Source organism: Mastigoproctus giganteus, chromosome 10, assembly GCF_048544385.1.
Source record: "Mastigoproctus giganteus isolate SK-2022 chromosome 10, ASM4854438v1, whole genome shotgun sequence".
Taxonomy (NCBI): domain Eukaryota; kingdom Metazoa; phylum Arthropoda; class Arachnida; order Uropygi; family Thelyphonidae; genus Mastigoproctus; species Mastigoproctus giganteus.
Window position 1 is genome coordinate 192,737,970 of NC_143584.1, and position 22,865 is coordinate 192,760,834.

The 22,865-nt window shown below is 38.6% G+C and overlaps 1 protein-coding gene across 2 annotated transcripts in view; it reads left to right on the top strand.

Annotated features, from left to right (window-relative positions):
• Window positions 1-19,969, top strand: part of LOC150079676 (proton channel OtopLc-like) — a 114,246-nt gene extending 94,277 nt beyond the window's left edge. For both annotated transcript variants that reach the window (XM_090384165.1, XM_090384164.1), the window contains exons 3-6: window positions 554-815; window positions 3,346-3,506; window positions 3,775-3,949; window positions 18,904-19,969. In XM_090384165.1, coding sequence (XP_090240291.1) covers window positions 554-815; window positions 3,346-3,506; window positions 3,775-3,949; window positions 18,904-19,817 — 1,512 coding nt within the window. In that variant the 3' untranslated portion in view covers window positions 19,818-19,969. The remainder of the gene's footprint in view (window positions 1-553; window positions 816-3,345; window positions 3,507-3,774; window positions 3,950-18,903) is intronic.
• Window positions 19,970-22,865: the final 2,896 nt, after the last annotated feature.

Genomic DNA, 22,865 nt, shown 5'->3' on the forward strand with positions numbered 1-22,865 from the left:
CCAATATGACGTAATCCCTATCGACCGAAGAAGGGATTGCTCCAGAAAGTTATTTGCTTATAATTCGTTATACTGCAGAATAAAAAAAAATAATAATAATTAATTTATTTACGAGTATACACAATATATTAGTGGTCTCCAATCTCTTCGTTCTCAGAGAACCCTGCATATAATTTATACTCTGGAATCATAATTTTTCACCCTTTCGTTTCCCTTTCTTAATAAATGCAATGAAAAACTAAATTAAAATAATAGCAAGCATTTTTATATTATGGGTGTGTTTATTTTATTGTTTAAAATATTTCAAATAAATTTCTTACTTTTTTATGAAAATATAGCTTATAACCATGACAAAAATGTATAATACAGGGTAGCATAGTTACTTCTCTATATATACTGCAAAAAACAGATATGTGGTATACAAATATTCTTATAATATATACCATTTAAGATTCACTCTTTTTTTGAGATTATACAGGTATCATCTAAAAGTACGATTTATAATTAACAATTAGTTGTTTTCTGTATTAATATCTGAATATTTTATTGGCAGGGTTTCTACTTATTTCTGTACTCCGTCAGTCTTCTATTTCTTCTTTATGTATACACCTACCTGCTCAGGGAACCAAATGGCAGTCACCATAAGAGTAACAGGAAACTCGCCATTTTAGAAGGCTTTAGAAAGATTGGTGACAAAACTCCGAAAAGGGAAACTCCCACTGATGGAAATGTTCCCCCTGTTAGGATCAGGAAACATCGAATATCTGAGAATGACCGCAGTCATGGAAGCCTTTTCCTTCGGATCGGTGCAATAGGTAAGATGTCTACAATGTACGATTACACAGAGTGAACGAAAAAATGGACGGCCAAACTTCAGGAATGAATCAACACTGCAATTTTAAGAAAACAAAATTTTATATGAACACAGCTCCTCTGTAGCATAGTTTTCGAACAACCTCCTGAAAATTAAAGAAATTCTCGAGGCAACGTTCAACCCAGAATGTTGCACATCTGAACATTCATTGTCTTACTCGCTGGAAAATCCCAGAGGTCATATGAATAATCTGAAATTCATTATGTATACGTTGTTGCAAGTCCTGGACGTCATGACTTTTGTAGCAAAATCAGAAATAAATGATGAGGTATTTAAATCATGGGAAACGAGCAGGCCATGCAATTGTTCCAAACCGTCCTATTCATTGTTCCGGAAACATTGTTCCTGTTTACACGAACTTCAAGAAGAAAACGGGCCAGAGCAACATCATGCATAAACCATAAATGAATCTTAACTTGGAAATCCACATCTTGCAATGGCTCTCGAAGGATGTTGTAAGAAATTACACTAAAGAAGACCAGTCAGACATTGTGGAAGAAAACAGAGTTCCAGAAGTCTGTCTTCTGTAATACGTACCCAAGTATTAAAGAACACTGTCGCTAATATCTGGTTGCAAGGTTTCAAGTGGATTTTCGTATGGCCATATATGTTGATTATGGAAATTGATTGATTGTTCTATCTCTTGAAATTCTGCTTCATCGATAAATAATATGAAATAAGGAAATGCAAGATTGCCAGCGGATTTTTTAAGAAACCTCAAAAAATGGATTTGCTTGGAAGGTAATCAGTTGGCTGAAGTCCTTGCGCCCGTTAGATTGTAGGTTGTTGTTATTTGGAGCATTAGCAACTAAGGCCATATTGCTCCGGGAATATGCGGTGGACATTCCCTGACCTTTCGGCATCCTCCGTATTTGGTGGTGACGGGCTCGAACCCCGGTCTAATCAAGAAGCGTTTGCTACGCACTGTTGCTCCTTCCCACCTGGCTACGGAGGCGCCCCTAGATTGTAGGAATCAAGGAACTGTGTGCGCAGGACTTGCCATACTGTGAAACTCTCTCACTCTATTCTCCTTGTGCGGAGATGGGGGAAAACTCCTGGTGCCGTCAGACAATTAACACACTTTACACTTGTTCACACTCTACATCTATTCTCCTTGTGCTCCTCTTTAGATTTTCAGAAATTATATCCAGAATTCTCTCTTCTCGTTGATACGTTAACAATGTTCATGAGTTCCCTTTAAATGTATAATTTCCCGAAGCCATCGATTAATAACACAAAAAGTTCTTCAGTCTGGAATTTGACGATGCGGAAAGTATTCTTAGTACATAACGACGTGCTTCATGTGCACTGTTATAAGCTCGGCCGAACATCAGATGCATGTCGACCATTTCAGCACAAGTGTATTCAGCCATTTCACCAATTTGACACTTCGAACGAAATATTCAAACTAATGTGAGTGAACTACATGCACACTGTTGAGTGATGCAGATCATCGAAACTCAAAGAGGATACTTTGGGCATTTTAATCTACAGGAGACCATGCTACAGAGGAACTACGTTCATATCGCATTTTTTATTGTACTGCAGTGTATATTTACCCCCAGAAGTTTGACCATGCATTTTGCGTTCACCCCGTATGCTAAAAGTTGACTAACCTGGCGTACCGCTCTGTAAGATTTAAAATATTGCCGTGCATATTTTTTTAAAAGAATAATAAACTTATAACTACAGCATTAACTCCTCCTAACATTTACTAGCACACATCCTTAAATATCTTTCAATGAAGTTAAGTTTTCAAAAATATTTTATTATAAAATTTTGAGCATTTTGGATCCGACATTTTTACCCAGTTAGTATTTTGAACTGGATGATTTGGCTTTGTCGGTGTTTTGAATCAAACTCGTAAAGAACAGAACTGTTGATGAGATTCAATAATAAGTTCAGAGAGGATCAGCTTCAATCCGATTATCTACTATTAAATTACATTGAAGGCTGTCTTTTTAACTCGGAGAACCTTGCCTTACTTTCCTGAAAAAATCGTTTTGTCATAATAAAGAGTAATATTCCCTATTTTAATAGTGTTTAAAAGCTAGATAAATACAAGTCCTGTATTTTTATAAATTGAATAAAAAGTCCATTGAGCGAAAAATACTAGCAGTTACTGTGAAATACATCAAAACTACCTTCAATAAGGTAATTCGAATTAAATATTCAAATTATATTTTTACAGGCTGCAATTTTACCTATTAGCATCAAAATATCCATAAGATGGCATTATAAAGACGTAATGTAAATTTATTTTAAAATAGCTAATAGCAAGTCGATTATTTTTAAATTCAAATATAGCTCTAACTTTATTAAATTTAAAATAAAGAAAATTCTAAAATAAAAAATTATCAGGTACATCTATAAAAAATAACTGCATAGCAATCAGCCAGTCTGTGCCAACAAATAGGCCAATAGAAAGATCAAATATTTATATAATTTTACATTTATCATTTGTTTTGCAGCCTTTGGTCTTGGAACAATGGTTTACAACGGATTAGAATTCGGATCATTTTTTGAAATCCCACCGACATCTCCCTGTTATAGTACACTCCTGGGCATTAATCCCGTCCTGCAAATGATGTTTACCTTCGCACAAATGTACTTCATATTTGCCAATGCAAGGGTAAGTTAATGAATTCTCTCACTAGGATAATTTTTTAGTCTTTAAGATGTTCACTATATTAAGTGAGCATTCTCCAAAATTATCTAATAACATTCATACTCTATCCAATTCACTTTCATTAGAATAATACATAATATGCAAATCGCATAGCGACAATAAGTCAAGGGAACGTTTTCATTTGTTTTAGGAGACTATTATTTTAAATACCTGTAATTTCTTTTTTGTGAAAAACAGCAACAACCTTTTGAGATTATTATTTATCTTTCAGCTGAATATTCACAAATTCAAAGTGCTGGCTAGGTTTGGTTTAATGCATCTAGTGGCCACTAATATCTGTGTTTGGATCCGTACCGTTGGCAAAGAGACACTTCAAGAAATCGTTAAGAACCGAATAAAGAACGAAAGAGGTAGCAGTCTTGAAGAGTTAATCCTTCCGTTCAGAGGTAGGTTTGAATAAACAGTTTCAGACAAAATCTAAACCTTGTCAGAAAAATACTCTTCTATCAAGTAGTGATTTTTGTACAAATGTATATAGTTTACTGCGCTTTTAGCAGTAAATGTACTACAAGCAACATGTATTGGTGTAATACTCAAAAGGACTACTCAAATTTTATAAAAGTCGCAAAAGTGTTCTCTTACATATTAATTTCTAATAAACAACCACGTAATGTCCTTCCCATACCAAAACATTCAATACATTAGTGACAGTAACTTACAATAGAGACTCTTCAATTTCTGGCAGTAGGAACTTAAGAAGATCACATAAAACACAACCACAGCAAAGAATACTAATGATTTTTCAGTTACCCATATTATAATAATACAGAAACCAATTCGTCGAGCCACTTTTCCGCCTTGTTCTCACCAGACAGATTTTCCACTCAATTACTGACTTCGGAATGCAATTTTATTGACTAATATGCATATTCACGAAAACACTTGCCCATAGCTCTCGTGGGTAGCGCAGAGAATATAGCATCACTGTTCTCCCACATGTGGAAAAGGACTGAAATCCATTCCTATCGCCGGCTGAAGTTAAGATTCATCACATCACCAGACCTTTTCCAAGTCGTCGACAGTCCAATAGCAACGTTCATGGTAAAAAAAATCCCAGTTTCTGAAAATTTGGCGGATTTGCCAAATATTTTTGGCTAAGGCCGCTTTATTCAATAAATGAATGGATGCTGATAATTTGGTCACTCGGGATATAACAGCTGACACACACACTACCTATTGACCCATTGCTGTTATATCCCAAGTGGTAGAGGATACGTCGTATTGCCCTGCCAGAAATGGTCCTGTGCTTCCCAGCGTTTAAGGTAAGGGTCTCCGATTGCGGCTGACTTGCTAGTATGCACTTAATATTCTACCATTCTTGCACTTTTTACATCCATCTTCCGTTTTCTGCTGTACTGCTTATGATGTCTTGACTTCAGCTTCATAGTCCACATGCATAGTAACCGCTCACTATAAATATTGCTGTTTTATTCATATGTGAGGTGTCTTTACAAAATAAATATCAATTATCGTGTATGACTTGCTTCATTCACGAAGCAGTTCCCATGAGATTTTATGCAGCGAGTCCAACGATTCTGCTACTACTGAAAACATTTGAATCCTTGTGTTTTTACTTTGCTTCAGCCCGTTTTACAAATTTTCACAGATATTCAAACTATTACGAAATTTCCCTTTAAACTTAACTTTTAGTTTGGAGAACACTAATAAATCATGGGGAACAAAACCTGCATACACGGAAAACTTAACTAACCGCACACCTAGCATTCCTGATCTTTTCCTCACAAACAATCCTTCCAAATACACAGTCAATGTTAGCTGTCCTCAACCTACCCTAAATAACTTTGTACTATCCAATGGAGCTTTCTGTCCTATTTCCATCCTTAGCCTTGTGTCATTTGCCAGTTGGCCCCTAAACAGCGATCGTAACACAGTGCTCATGATCGCTGTTCATCCACACTGTGTCAAAAAGGCCTGCATTCGAGTCCCTGTCCAAACAGTTGTGCATGCCCTTTTTTACACTCTGGGCGAGTTACTCAGTTTCAAGCAAAGGATGCATGGTTCTTGCTTTTACTGATTCCGGTTTAACTTCAGCGCAAAAACAAACATCTTTTTGCATAAGCCAAAAAAAAAAAAAACTTCTCTATGCATCGCCTCTAATAATCCTTCCTTAAATTTAGTCAGGTAATGACTGCTAAAGACGTATTTACCTTAAGAGAACTACTTTATGACGACAACTAATGTATAAGTAGGACGAACACTGTGACTGGGCCATGTCGGACATCTGTGGGAGCCGAATGCTCAAAACATTCGGCTCCCACAGGATTTTGCTGGATTAAAAGTTTAATCCAGCAAAGTGTAAGGTATTGCACCTGGGGAACAGTAACCCCAAAATAATTTATACACTTGGCGGAGTTGAACTAAAGCCGGTAGTAGAGAAAGGGACTTCGGTATTACGATACGATCAGATATAAAGTTCTCCGAGAATTGTAGACTAGTTGCAAGGAAATTAGATGGCAGGACCTGCCAGAGTGAACTATATACTAGTGAGTACCTGGTCTGCCTCCACGGGGCGAAAGTGGGACAACGTCGGGCCTCAGTAGGGGTCTGGCGGCTAAATGACCAGATGAACAACGGTACAAGGCATCACACATATACAAATTTACAAAATCCATACACTTTTGAATCTCTGGCTTTTCCAGTCAACTGGTTCAACCACAATGTAAACTACGCGGAGATGGGGGAAACCCCTGGTGCCGCTTGACCCTAAACACACTTTACACTTTACTTAGTTGCAAGGAGGGCCCATGGTGTCCTATTGATGATTTATCGAACACTCGCTAGTAGAGATAAGGACGTCATAATCCCATTATATAAGGAAGGCTATTGTTAGACCACACTTGGAATACTGTGTTCAAGTATGGAGACCGCACCTAAAGAAGGACATCGTTCTTCTTGAAAGGGTCCAAAGACGGGTAACTCGCCTGGTGAGATTGGCAAAAGAGCGTCCACATGCGGAAAGACTTCGAATATGTGGGTTGCAGAGCTTGGAAACTAGGCACCTTAGAGGAGACTTGATTGAGGTGTTTAAGGCTTTGAGAGGCATAAGCAAAATGAACAAGGACGAAATTTTCACGGTTATAAATGATTCTATAATTAGGAGTTTGTTTGTTTTTTGGTTTTTAGGAGCATTAGCAACTAAGGCCATATTGCTCCGGGAATATGCGGTGGTTATTCCCTGACCTTTCCGCATCCTCCGTATTTGGTGGTGACGGGCTCGAACCCCAGTCTAATCAAGAAGCGTGTGCTACGCACTGCTGCTGCTCCTTCCCACCTGGCTACGGAGGCGCCTATAATTAAGAGACATAATTTCAAGTTACGGGGCGGACTTGTTTAGACTGGATTGCAGGAAGTTTTGTTTTAGCCAGCGAGTAATAAATTACTGGAATAAGTTATCTACATGGGTGGTAGCGGCTGACAGTCCGGGGAAATTCGAAGGTTATCTGGATAATTACCTAAGGGAGAAGGGAAATGCATAGGTTGTCCATTTCCTTTTCTCTTATTAATTTTTATTATTACTGTTTTTTAAATTTTCTTCTTATTATTATTAATTTGTTTTTATTCTTATTATTTTATTTAATATTATTATTTTTTGGCTGGTGCAGCATAAGCCATATGCTTTCTTGCACCATGTGGCCATTACTAATACAGTACTAACATTACTGTTTCTCGGGGTCGGACAGACTGTAGTCATCATCGCGGTCTAAAGTTGCATTATTCTGATTGTCTCTGGGTTCTCTGTTTTGAACAAGCAGCCACTTTCATAGGATGACGGGGATTGCGTGGTTCGGTTGTCTGGATGCTAGCTCTCCGCAAAGCCTGTTTTCGAGCCTTTGAAACCTCCTGGTGCCGGTAAAGAGCAATTGTAGACGTGGGAGAAGGGGAAGAGTACCATGGTGGGGGGATGTCTTCGGAGAATGGGATCTGAGGTACCTCCTGGTACCTTCATCTGAGATCGTGGCAGAGGGCAATCCAGTAGGGTTCACTGGATGAATCTGCCAAGTTGAATGGACCAAAGTAAAGTGCAGCCATTATCAACCCACTGCAGGATGGAAGCCTCCTCAACAATTCATGCTGAGGGAAATGGACCATAATCTGCCACGCTGGTCCAGTGCGGGTTGGCAGATCGACCGTATTCAGCAGTCAGGGGCTTGAACCCCGGTCTACTCAAAGAGCGTGTGCTACTGCACTCCCGCTCCTGACCACTCGGCTACGGAGGCCAGCTTTACAAGTTATGGCAGGATGTCTCCCACTACACCTGGAAGTACTCAGAAGAGGTGTCATCGCTCGCTGCAAGAGAGAAATTCCTACCCAATTCTAAATTTTCATCTGAACCTAGCAAATGATTCAAAACAGGAGCGTAAAAGAATCTGCGACTATTTCCAAAGACAATGCAGCGTTTCTGGGAAACTTTTTTATAAAAGGTGAAATAACAAGACGTTTCATTCCAGACATAGGTTTCACCTACCCGAGGGCCCCTACCTCATTTTCGCCAGGCTTCCAAACAACATTTCTCATTACCAGTCAGGGACCGTTCAAGTAGAAACTGACCATCCTCTGCCACTGCGGCGAGGAGGAGACATGGGATCACCTTATTATATGAGTGCCACACCTACGACGACTATAGACATGAATTCATCACTGAACTACAAGGAAACCCTCGGACACAATAAGGCTTCTTGCTTCAAGAGGAAATGACATATAAGACACTCACCAAATATGCGCCAGCAGTTTTAACCAGACGAAGATCTAAATCTGCAGAACTTAGGGCGCTCCAAAGAAATGGGGCTCATCCTCAGTCCCCAACAGGCGTGGGGTAATTAGCACTGCCCAAGTAAATACCATGAAAACCATTTAAGGGTAGGATTCTTCTTGATGGCACCTTTTGGTGCGGGATGCTGGCATTCAATAGAGTTGGATTTTGCTGCTAACCGAATGGGTAGGATGTGCTGGCACAGTCTGGTGCGGGATTGCTGGCGCTCCTGGAGTGCAGGATCATGGAACGTCATTGCCAAATGGCAATCACACAGAGGCACCTGCCCCTGTGACTTTTGTCCCATTTCCCCCACTCCTTGTTTCGCTTTATCTGGGTGGACTAACTTCCCCATCAGACCACCTAAATCTTTTTCCCTCATTCTGACCAACCTTCACTATTTCCGTGTGACTATCTTCAACTTCAACTTCGCCTCCTCTTCTTTTATGGTCTCTGTCAGAAAGCTCAGGTGACCCTGGCGGAGACTAGCCGGAGTATGATGGGCAGCCTGTCTCACCTCCCAGTGGTGGGGACGGGCAACGTAAGATCCCACTAGGGGCCGCGTGGCCAAGAAGCCATAGCCAAGAGACATAGACAACAGAATAAAACAAAACACTACATAAACCAGACACGACACTTTTTACTGGCTTTTGCAGTACTTTTCCATTCTATCACAGAGTACAGTACATACGGCGCAGATGTGGGAAGCCACCGGTGGCCCCTGACCCTAAACACTATGCCATATTTAATGCTGATATTCTTAGCGTACGTTTCGACTTCCAGATTTAACACTTTCAAGGTTTTAATGGTTGGCGACCTCTGGAGTGGCGTTCTCTAGTAAACAACTCCTTCAGTTGTATACCAATTTCTTATTTGTTTAGCAGTTGTTAGAATGGACCAAGCTGCTGGAAACTCTCACCGGGAACGATTGTGCATCAGATTTTGAAGATCATAGGGCTCTTAAAGATGTTTGTTTGTTTATTTTTTTGGTTTTTAGGAGCATTAGCAACTAAGGCCATATTCCTCCGGGAATATGCGGTGGCCATTCCCTGACCTTTCCGCATCCTCCGTATTTGGTGGTGACAGGCTCGAACCCCGGTCTAATCAAGAAGCGTGTGCTACGCACTGCTGCTCCTTCCCACCTCTTAAAGATGTGGCTCTTGCAATCACTTCCTCAAGTCGTCCCTGCCGGTCGCCCTAGAGTGTTTACCTAGGCGGTATAATTGCCCAACATATTGTTTACCGCACTGAAAGCCAACTCAGTAGACAGAGTCACGTACATCGTGGAGATGGAGTGGGATATGAAGAGGAGACCAGTCGGTCTCAGCATCTGCCGAAACTTGTGGTTACTGCAAAATGCAACTTTGTGCTTTTTAGCTAGCTCTCTGCAAACATCATCTCTTCCTCTTCTTGTTGACCCAGATAGACCTGTCTCATTCAGGTACCTTACACAGTACCTACCTATCACTCACTGACTGGCTTTGAGAAGTTATGCAATAACACAGAGTATTAAACGCGTATTTACAGGAAATCACAAGAACTGCTCTGACAAAGACACAATGCCCAAACCGGTTGGCGACATGATTTTTAAAAATATTCTTTATCTATTCTCAGTCCTATCTGACTCTCAATCCCACCCTTCTTTACTGTTCCATACCTGCTAATTAAAAGCTTGCCTTCTGAAACCCTAGGATGGCAGCATGGAGTGAGTGGACGGACCACACCCTCGTGGTAGGAATGGGTACTAGTCAGCAGCTCTTCTGGTGACTGCCGCTGGGTGGTTGTTAAGAGGCCAGTAATACTAAACACATACCTTACATAATACTCACAACTGGCTTAGTAGTGTTCATGTTTCTTCACAGTGACATTTCGCTAATTTGTGGGAAATCTCTTACACCGCAGATAAGCAAACTCAGGTAAAACTTTGTTCCTGTGTCCCTAACTTTATGCTGTTTAGTTATTTTGATGATACACCCCCCCCTTTTACTGGGTGGCAGGGGAAGGTGAAATAGGAAGGCTTTCACTATTGTCCTGACATCGAGGGTGCCTAAGCTTCTAGACGCATCTCTTGATGATGCGATTAGGAAAATTTAAGGGAACAGTTGTTAAGGAGGAGAATTTTTCTAACCCGGTTAAGTTCAAGGTTCTTGGGACTACAAAATTTCAGGCCCTCGCTGTCAGGCTCCCAATTATAAACCAGCCTTGACATTGGGAGGTGGTCTGAAAGTCAGTTTAGTTAGAAGCCTAACTCTGAGAGTTCTAAACATTTGTAATCCTCAAGACTTGACCTTTGACCTTGAATTTGATGGTGTCAGAAACACTTTCTACCTTAACAATTATTCCCCAATGTTTACTAATGAATCATTAAAGGATGCGACTAATCACAACAGCAACATAAGGGTGCATTTTACAGGTAACCACTAAATTCGCCAGATGCTGACAGCGCGTTCCCACCCTACCCCATTCAGAGGTACACGACCCTACCTATCAAGAGGACTGCTAATGCCCTAAACGTTACATTGGGCATTCGTACCACCAACTGGGCTTCTGCATACCTGAACACGTTGGGACGACCCGCATGGGCGACTTGGAGAGAGAGGAAACGTTGCATTCCTTAAACGCTTCAATTTTCAGAACTGCAGTATTTCAAAGTACGAATACCTTTTGTGTCCTTCAGTAATCTTCTTGCTTTTCTCTACATCTATTACAACAGATCCACATCCTTCCTGAAATGAAGCTACCAGACACGTATGCTGCATTCAAGATGCGGCATGAACATTATCTTATACAACGAAACAATCACTTACCTACCCCTGCTGGAAAAATTTCCTTATATCATTGAGAGAACCCCATTTGCATGATCTGTCTTAACAGCCTGTCTGCACTACTCAGACATCTTCATATCGGACTATACAATTAACCACAAGTATTTTTAGTTCTCTACCACCTTGAGTGTGGGAATGACCACCGGATATCCCAGGAGCAATAGGGCCTTAGTTGCTAATGCTCCTAAAAAACCAAACAATAAACCTTGAGTGTGGTACCACCCAAATGGCATGTTATTCAGGAATCACAGCTGCCCGTACGCAGTACCTTGTATTTATCAATGTTAAACCCTAACTGCCACTTCTCAGCTAATCTGCCTAATTTTTCTAGGTCTTGCTGCAGTAGTATGCCTTGATTCACACGAACCAGCCTGCTAACCTTCGTATCATCTGCACACTTAGACAATAAGCTTCATATTCCGTCATCAACATTGTTAATGAATATTCAAAACAGCAAGGGGGTCCAGCAATGAACCCTGAGGATGCCACTAATAATATTAGTCTAAGAAGCGCAGTGCCCATTTATAACCATCTTCTGTCTTCTGCACTCCAACCATCCCTTTATCTATAGCAGTAACTTGCCACTTTGCTCCAATTTGTTCAACAGTCTTTCATGTGAAATGGTGTCAACAGCTTTACTGAAATCTAAGTATATGATGAAAAATTATTATTTGTGACTCCAGTTACTTTGTCATAATAGCTAATCGGATTTGTCAGACAAGACAAATCCATGCTGTGATTTCCGTCTAATTGCATTCCTGTCAAGATGATCCTGCAATACCTCTTCATCCAGTAACTCCATTATTTTCCTGGCGCCTCCGTAGCCAGGTGGGCAGGAGCAGCAGTGCGTAGCACACGCTTCTTGATTAGACCGGGATTCGAGCCCGTGACCACCAAACACGGAGGTTGCGGAAAGGTTAGGAAATGGCTTAGGAAAGGTTAGGAACCAGCATATCCCCGGAGCAATATGGCCTTAGTTTGTTTGTTATTGGTTTTTAAGAGCATTAGCTCCTAAAAATCAAATAACAAACAAACCATTATTTTCCACGTAACAGAAGTTAGATTTCCAGTTCTGCAATTACTCACTTCGCCCTTTGATTCCCCCTTCGTGAATCGTTGAGAAACTTGCACATCTACAATCTATAGGTACTTCCCCTGAAACCAAATGCTCTCATGACTATGGACAAAGGTTTGCTTTCTTCATATATTTCATCCAGCAGGTAAAACAACCTAAGAACTCTGACCCAGTTGCCTTATTTAGTTTGAGCTTCAACAATTTCTCTTCCGCTTTTTTCCCAGTTATCACAAAATCAATTTGCTCCCAGTTATAACTTGGTATGCTTCTGATAATTCCATCCCTAAAACTTTCTGCATGCGTGAATATAGATGCAAAATATTTATTGTTTTCCGAAGTCTAAACAGGATCGTCAATAGTACCGAAATGTGGTTTATCCCTGATAATTTATAATCATCCCATGCATTTTTATTCTCTGCCACTAGTCGCATCTGTTCACCCGCCATTCACTTAGGCTAAAAACCTTGAACAACATCTCTTAGTTGGTATATTTTCTCCTCTAAACTGGGGTTTCTCATGTAAACAGGCAAACCCGACCACAGGATAGTCACGATTTGGCAACAATTAATTCTTGTACAAAATCTTAAAAAAAAAAAAAAAGATATTCTCATTTCATAGCCACCACTTTGTGAAAAAAAATAGGCGATATTCAATTCTTAATTATCTGTCCATCATGTAACGAACGACATAAGTGAAAAAAATAAATACATTTAACAGTATACATTGTGAAATTTATTCTGAACTGTAAGTCAGTCGACTCGCTTTCTACCGAGCGTATTAAAATTAATCCAGCTGTAAATATCATTATATTGCTGCCTCTTTCATTTAGAAAGTATAGGTTATTAAAATTATTAATAATTTATAAAATAATAATAAATTATTATGTGAATACAGCACACGATACAAAGCTGAAACCACTTCCTGATGATAGAAGAAATCTTCAAATTTTCTTTACCAACCGAAAAATGTACACTCTGTAGTAGATGGTAGCATAATCGCAAAACTAATCATGGCAGAATTTGCCAACAAAATTCCATCCTTCTGGTTTTGTCGTCGATCGACAGCTTCTGTACGAACTGTAAGTTGTATGGTTTCATACTCAGACAGAGACGTAACACATTACATACTGTTGACCCTTGAAACTCAAGACTCAACTGACAAGACGTGTGGATTTTCCTGGGCTTTGCATAAAGCTTCCTTCGAATCATCTCCATTGCGCCCTCACTGACTTTAATCAGCTACCACCTCGGCCCAGATTATTGAAGTGAAACTTCTTTAGGAGAGCTCCAGGCAGTTTTCAGATCGGAGAAACTTCGTTCGTGGATTGACAAAAAGCGCAACGAAAATGCGACACAGCAAACAAAGCCATAAGTAAACACATAACAGGCGCTCTGAACAGCCAACTATCGTACTAGTAGTTTTACTTTAGCCAATGAATTATAAAAATTACTGGAATAAGTTACCTACATGGGTGGTAGAGGCTGACATTTTGGGGATATTCAAAGGTCAGCTGACTAATTACCTACGAGAGGAGGGAAACGCACAGGTTGTCTATTTCCTTTTCTCTTATGAATTATCTATATATTTTTTAATTTTCTTCTTATTATTATTTATTTTATTTATTATTTATTTTTTTTCTTGGCTGATGCAGCATAAGCCATAGGCTTCCTTGCGCCATGTGGCTATTACTAATACTAGGCTGAATGCGCCGGTTCTCGTCTGATCACCGAAATTAAGCAGCGTTAGGCGCGGTTAGTAATTAAGAGGGTAAACACCTCGGAATACCGGGTGTAACTTGCCTTCTTTTTTCTTTTGTTAACCTGTGGAAAATATTCTTCCAATTTTCACGTATCATTTAATTTTGTTAATTGATATGGTAATAAAGTATAAATCTGTGCTTTATAACTTTACTTTTATAGTCTGTGAATAATATTCCTCCTATTTTCGCTTATTAGAATCGCCGTTATTATAATTAAAATTCGATTCATAAACGTGATCACAATGACCGGCGCTTACTACATATCGTATAGTGAACGGTATTTTGTTATAGAGTGTCCATCGTAAAGTGATTTGATCGCACAGTGAACCAATCGCAAAGCGGGGGTCCACTCTAGTGAGCGTTGTAAGTCGTATAATGCACGTACACGTGCAATGCGTCCGTGGATTGAAAAAAAAAATCGCGAAGAAAATGCAACACGAAATGATTCATCCCCCTCCCCTACCATTGTACCACCCCCAACAAGGCACGAGCGACGCATGACACGATCAATACCTCTACTGATTGCGTTATGCTCTTTCTTTCGTCATTTTCCACCGTATTTAATAAAAAAAAAATTATAATTCAACATGCCGAAGAATAATAACCAAAAAATAAGTGAGTATTGTATGGCGTATAGAGCAGGTATACGTGCAATGCTACCACCGAAACCACCTATATTGTGTACAAAGGAGGGATCTAAGCACAATCTAAGCAATTGTGTACAAAGGAAGGATCTAAGCAATTCCGCTGCTTAGATCCCTAAGCAACGGAAGAAATTACAGCGTGCGATGGAGTTGAACAAAGAAACCGGAGAAGTTCCATCCACATCGTGAGACCTTACATCTCTCCAGAAATGTTAGAAGTGAATTTATAAGAAAGCGTCATGGAAGTTGATACTGCAAATGAAAACGACGAAGGGTCCTCAAAGCCCAGTCGTAAGCAAAAAGCGAAGCCAAAACTGACTGCCATAAGAAATTGTGAAATCCATGAAATCGTTCAACATGCAGCGGGCGTATACACAGCAGGAGCAGCAACATGATTTTAAGAAGCGCCGACGCATCCACGCACAGTTTAAACGTACATTGCTAGATAATGATTTCAGTTCAGTCTGTTACGTGTGTGATTGGCTCTGGTTCCAAATGAGGATGTAAGTCCAATGTCGGCCTGTAACAGCTGTCGTGGCTCTCTCAAGAACAAAGATTCCGGCTCTATCGAAGTAAAATGGTTTTAAATATCATCCGATATCACAGCACTTGGCGAAACTATATTTGGAACGTCCCATATCTCCGAGGCTCCCATTCATGCAAATTCATCGCCTGCGGCATTCATACGGAATCCTCTGTCAAGTGATAAATATTCGCCTAAAGAAGTTTCACTTAACTTCCGCTATGCATGCTTGGCACACACAATTTTTTTTTTTTTTTTTTTTTTTTTTTACACAAACAGCTTTTCTTTATGAATTTTCTGTACCATTCCAAAACTGCAGATCTACTTGAAGGCTTATTTTTAAACCTCATTCGAAGCCTTGATCAAGTGCTCGTTTTATGCCTGAAGCTCGAATCGTATCCTTCAAAGCAATCAGATATATAGTTCTTCTTTCATGTCTATATTATTTGTTACAAAACGAACAAATATGGCTAGTTGTGGTTTATCTTCAATGTCTGTAGATTCGTCCAAGCCAGACTCAGCGCTGAGCAATTCTTGAAATCATGTTGCAAGTTATTTATGATGTCAGTTCTGATTACAGAAATTCGTCTTTACACTGTATGTCTGGACGCAGGTATTTGTTCAATTATTTTGTGCAGTTTTCTATTTTTGGGTCTAAAATTGAAATTAGTTAAGCAATATTTTTGTTAATGAACTCTCCTTCCGTGTAGGGGCGCTTTGCCAGAGCGATATTGAAGACCAAAATAAATCCAGCTTCTGTTGCTACATCTGCCTCTTTAATAAACATTGACATAACCTTGGTTTGACTATTAAATTTTTCTTTTAAAGACAATATTTTAGTTCGCCTTAACACGGAACCAGCAGGAAATTGTTGGGTGAAAGAACTGTAATTTGCTTCGTAATGGTGCTTAAGATTACTGGCCTTGAACTGTGGCAATGTTATTTGACACAAAAGACACATTGGTTTACCGTTTCTCTCCACAAAATCAAATTCCTCTTCCCACTCCGCCTTAAATCTCCTTCTCGTCTTCATATTTACATTTTACAGGCAGCATAACTTTTAAAGGGTCTCACTTAAAAAGAAACTAATAATGTTCACAAAAATTAACTCTTGCACTGTAAAAACTGATTGAACCACACGTACGTCTAAAGCGTTTTATCATAGAGATGCTACGCACGGCAGATGGAGCCATCGGCTCGTGGGGACGTACGTAGCGTTTTATTATGTAGCTCTTTGCAATATGCCTTCCACTATTGCGGCTCCTAAAAGTCATCTAGCTGGCCACCCCTGTTCTATTACTAGGAAGTGGTTTCAGTGTTGTTTCATATACGCAATTCTCACAATAATGTTTTAGTTTTGTAAAGGAAGTTTGTAGACACTCTGTAATTAAATTTTATTAACTCCATTTTGTTAAGCAAATAAAGGAGGAACTATTGAAGATTTTACCTTCAACCTGTGGAGCTATTAGGAAGTCTTAAGTACAGTATTAGCTATGGCACAACAGCAAATAAATTATTTTGGACCAAACAATATGATCTAACCTGGTGTACCGTCCGATAAGATTTAATGTACTGTATTGTGATGAGTTAATTTGGTAATAAAGGTTTCTGAAAAATCAACTGCATTCAGGCATTTAAGAATGCGTTTTATAAAGGTTAAAGGTACTATGATTACACATTTAGTATACTTCTACAACGCATACGCGAACAGTAAGTTTACTTTACTCGGAGGAATGCCGGATTCTGTGATCGACTTGTCTGTGATATTTGGATTACAGAATGCCGTTAGCAATACAGGTGAAAAATAAGATTCCAGTTTAACATTGGGTGCTTAGTTTATTTAATTATGTACTAAATTTCCTTCCCTGTAACATGCTTTCTTATTCATATCACTTCGTTCATTTTTTTTTTCTGTCAAAAGAATCAAGAAAAGTTAGTAAAAACGTGATTTGATCACGTATGCCTGAAGTAATAAAGATTCACATGAAACTCCTTTAATAAACATAAAATAAAATTTCTATTTGTATTCCGGGACGACCACACGGTCAGAGGAGTTTAATCGTTGCACTACTGGTTCAACTGTTATCGTTATGCTTATAACATCCCCATTTGCAATGTCAATTAAGTCATCTGCGCTGCGAAAACGCATTTTAAATTTCTTATTAAAAAATTAACTCATACAATTTTGGCTAATATCATAAACTTGATTCATGGTTGGGGCTTTTCGCATAAAATATGATTTATCTTCGTGGAAGCAAAACCTGAGGCTAATGTCGTGAACAAACCTGAATATTCAAGAACGGTTTTTATAATGTATAATAGCCTGTTTATTATATTCTGATTACCACATCAAGGGGAAAAAAAAAAAAAAAAAAAAAAAAACCGAAATAATACATATTAAAATTTGAGCACATAATATCACCACTATACATGACGTTGCGAGAAAACGTCCACCAAATGGGCAAACAAACATCACGATGGGGTTTAGAAATATATATGTAAATATAGTATAGTTATATCTCTCTCTCTCAATGATAAACACACACCCATTCACAGCATATAAAAGCAATACTACGATCTATGGGAGAGGTGAAATTATGTTGTGTTAGTACGCTAGATAATACAGTTCCTTTAAATGCTACATCTGCTGAGACGAATTATACGCAATAGTAATTTATGCAACATTGCGGGGATTATAATGTATATAGAAAATAATATGCAAAGTTTTTACATTCAATGTGCATAAAATTATCAGATGTTTGGATGCGTAATAAGTTTTCGTGCATATTAGTATGGCAGCTACAGTGAGTGAAGGAATATTCAAAACATTCGGTAAAGTGTCGCATCAAACAAAATAGGTAATAATTAGCGTGTATTCCAAGTTGTAAGCGCTGGACAGTCAATAAATGCAATTTTAAGCAGTACGAGAATATTTATACCGAAGTTTTTATGGAACTGTCCAGAGAAATAGAGCTAAAATTAGGAAAACACTTTATTTCGAGTCCCTGAAAGCCACCTTCAAGTACTGAAAACAATTACAGCAAAAAAAAAAAAAAAAAAAAAAAACATAAGAGAAAAGGCTTTATAATTCACATTTAGGCAGTTGTTAGTTCGCCGACCGGGCTAGCCGGGTGGGTAAAGTGCCTGCCTGCCTGGCAACCCAAAGGTCGCGGGTTTGATTCTCGCCTCGGGCTTGGATTAAAGTACTGTAAAAACCTTGGGAGGTGCATTATGGCCACAGAAGCCTATGCACCAATAACTACCAAAAAAAAAAAAAAGTTGTTAGTTCATTAAGTTATTAAAATTAGCAATTATTATCTCTACGTTTAGCATTTAAAGCATGTGGCTTGCCCTTCAAAAATTGTCTTTTGCGCCCTGATATGCTTATAAATTATAAATCGGTTACTGTCATACAGTAATAATGACTAGTTGCTGTCACGATTTACACTTTTTAACGCAAAAATTTATGTTTAGAGATGAAACTTAGCATTGGTTCTGCACTTTATAGTACAAATTTTTGTCACATACTGATAAAAATAACAGGCTAATTATTTTCATGATACAAATAAAAATAATGATTATGTTATAAAATATCGTTCAACATTTTAAAATTAAATGATTAAATGAATGAAAGTTTACAAAATTATACATAATGTACCATAGAGATTATGCAAAAGTTATACAAAATTTTCTGAACTGATAAACGGATATTTGTGTTAACATTTTTCTTTCTCTTTTTACAGAGAATATTACCTTAAATAACAGCAATCCGTGCCAGAAACAGGATATTATGGGATCCATTGTATCAGATTCGTCTCCATTTCTATTTCCTTTCATCGTGGAGTACAGTTTAATAGGAGCTGCAGTCCTTTACGTTATGTGGAAAAACATTGGTAAAGATCCTGTCTTCCATGTGGAGTCACCTAGTGATGATGGCATTTCGCGTGCATCCAGCACTCAAGCCCTTCCCAAAATGAACTGCGCTGGTTCCAGCAAAGGATTATTCTTTGGCCTGCTAATTCTTGTCATGGCAACAATATGTTTAATTGTATTCTTCGTGCTGATCGAAAATGAGCATTACAGCCTATTGGCTATTTACATGTCTGACCTGTCCCATAGTGCCATCACGGTTCTAACAATTTTTACAATCATAATTGGCTTCTTCAGGATAAAGGCTTTGCGTTTTCATTCAGACAGAAGAGACCATTTAAGAGACATCTTACTAACGGTTGCAGCATATGGTCTTTATGTATATGCCATGTTTAGCATCATTGCTGGGACATTGTCCCGCAAGGACTATATTCCCAACCTGCTGGTGATGATTACTAGCTGCTTGACTATTATCCAGGTAACTTTACAGTCCCTTTTCCTAGCTGAAATCACATGTCGGACAACTTATCTTCCAGAACACGATCAGACGAAACCTGGAAGGCAAGTAGTAGCATTTCTCATGATGGGAAACCTGACTCTTTGGATCATTTACACATTTGAAATGCAAAAGTCAGAAGCAAGCCCTGTTCAGCTAGGATTCTATGGCTTTATGGCGTGGACTGTGATCATTAGGGCAACATTACCCCTTAGTATTTTCTATCGTTTTCATTCGTCTATCACGTTTGCAGAAGTGTGGAAAAACTCTTATAAGAATGTGATCACCTAGAGAGTGGGCAGAGAGTTAGCTGTAGACAGCTATTGTGTAACAGAGTGGTGCAGTTGCACAACAAGACTGCTTTCCCAAGTGATATCTCACGATCTCATAAAGCAGCTTACACGGGAATACTCATCGACACCGTGAACGCTATAACTGCTGCACACGATCATCCTTAATCGGAACTGTAGTCATCTTGTATTTAAATTTTAAATAATATATAAGAAGCGATCTGTGGTGTTTTTAAACATTCTTTGTATTTGGACAAAACGATCAAATCCTATATGTGACTTTTGTTGTAGTATTAAAAATACAGCTGTTTAGTGATCCCAATAAACAAGGCCAGCTGGTGAGATGGATGAAGTTCAACCAACCAGCACTGAGTTGACTTCACGAACGTGTTGGTCAACACAGTCTTTGAGTATTTGTTCTTTAAAGGCAAATCAAACATTGAAATGAAGTTTAAACTTAACAATAATACTGTATTAAAATTAACTACACTGAGTGGCCGCTTTATTAGAAGCGCCTACTTAATAGCGATGGGTTCCCCTTTAGTTTTCAAAACGTCGTGGCATAACAATGAGCTGTCGACACCTCAATGAGGTGTCGACAGCTTGCCACAGTGATGCTGGTCCATGTTGATTAAACTGATTTTACACAGCTTTGATGCAAATTGGATGTTTGCGGATCTCTACTACAAAGAGCTCAGTCCATTCCATCTCAAAGGGACTCATTTGAATTGAGATCTGCTGATTGTGGAGGCCTCTATAGAAGGCCAAATTCAGTCTCATTTTGGCTGTATGTTATTAGTTATTGGACCAGGTTGCAGTTTCCAAGTTATTCATACCGGCGTGTTTGGCGCCGACTAAGCCGAAAGTCACCCAAATCTTTCGTCTGGCCTATTCTCGCATTGAACTGCAGATATAGAGCATCCCTAAGTATCTTTCCACCCTCTTTATATCACATGGTACGAACATGTGATGTTGTTACTGAAGAAAAGCATTTCATGAAAGGGTAGGTGTACCTCATAAAGTGGCCACTAAATGTATAATAGAAAGCAAAATAAGCCGTTCTTCATAAACATGTGGTATCTTAAAGTAGATATACTAATAGTCAAATGAATCAAGAAAGCGAACTTTTTGGAATTGGCCAAAACAAAACATTAATAATAAACTCAACTAGGCTGTGCCCTACTTGTACATTAATAATACAATAAAATAGACTATTTTTATTCCCGCAAGGTATCCATCTAATTCCGTTTTGAACTTAGTCAAACTCATTACTTCTGCCACACTGGTTTTAGGTGTATCTTAAGCACCAAAGCAACTAAACTCTATGAGGCGTCAGTATATTATATCTGTAAATGTATGTGTTCTTCGATTGGTTTCTGGAAGAAAAAAGTTTACAAGAGAAAAACCATGCAACCCTCACCTGAGACCGACTAAAATCGGCCACACTGTGAAAAAGGCCCATAAAAATTCGTTATGTCATTGACGGGATTCGAACTTAGGTCTTATCCACCCAGAGTAGGAGGACAGTTATGATAACCATTGATCTCCTCTTAACGATGGCTAACCATCGTCTTGTACCCTACTAGCAAAGGTCCTATATATCGTGGACAGGTCAATATGTGCCTCCCTAGCCGCCTGACACACCGCATGAAAAATTTAATGTCAAATTGTTTTAAGGGAGTTATGTCTTCCATTCTTTGACCATGGCCATTGGCCGTGACGATCAATTTGTTTCGTTTCCTACTGTATCATACTGTCAATAATAACATGGTACAGGATTTTTCTGGTTTTTTTTTTTTTTTTATGACTAACGCTTGTTGGCCGTACTTGAGAATTGTCATTGAGCTCAATTTTTTTTTTTTTTATGGTAGACTATAAAATTATACTGGTACCTTTTTTTTTTTTTTTTTTTTTTTATAGTAATGCACATGACAATGACTTTTAAATACAAAATTCTTTCTATTTTAAAATTAGTTCGTGATAGCTGTGCGACTAGCCTCATAAACAAAATTTAAAAGAGTATACATGCACAACGACATCGCAGCCTGATTCAATATCACAGAAAACAACGAGACCCACCTAAGCTAGAAACTAAGATGGCTGTATTTCAGGTGCGTTTGTTAGTTTAACAAAAAATATCTTTAAAAGCGGGTATATTTTGTTTAGTGATGAAAATAAACATATTCTTACTACTTGAAAATGGTACTTTATTTGGCTGGTCGTGGTCTAGTGATCCCATTGATTGCGGATTTCAGATCATAGAAAGTACCAAAAACTGCAAGGCTTATTGTGAACTGTGGCGCCAAATATAAATAAATTAATAGCGTCTGGTTGCCCTTAATATCCTAATTTCATATGTACAATATACTGACAAAATTAAAGTGTAAACTCTTGTGGCTTCAGTCATCTTCCGAATAAACAGAAATTTATTTATTGTGCTTATTTTTGTTGTTTACAACACAGATGGTGTTTTCTATCAGGATAAGGCAACATACTGTTCATGTCAGTTTGATTAATATTCAGAAGACTTCGCTCTCCTTCCAATGACCGGCAAACACTCCGGTATTAACGCAATTGGATATTTATGGGATGATCTAAAAAGGCTGTCTAACATTTAAATCTGCCGCCATCAATATGAATGTTCTGCAAGCAGCACAGCAAGCCATTCCTCAGAGCGTGTCATTTCTTTTTTTTCATGCGGTTGGGACTATGTGCCAATTTAGTTGAAATTTAATTTTTAAGCATACGTATGGATTACGCATGCAAACATATTCATAATGAACTGCTGTGTTGTTATCACATTAGTAAAATTAGCATGCATCATAACAATCTTTTATAACACTTATTAATTTAAGTATTTCACTTATTATTTTTTTAGGAGTGTTATGTTTTTTAGTGTCTTAATTTCAATAAACTTGTCCCTGCCACCTGTTTTGGGTTCTTGAAAGGTCAATGTAAAAAGTCAGCACTACGAGAATAACGAGGAAATCCAGGAAGCCAAACGTAACTAGTTGTGAGATACTAAAACAGATTTCACCACACAAAAACC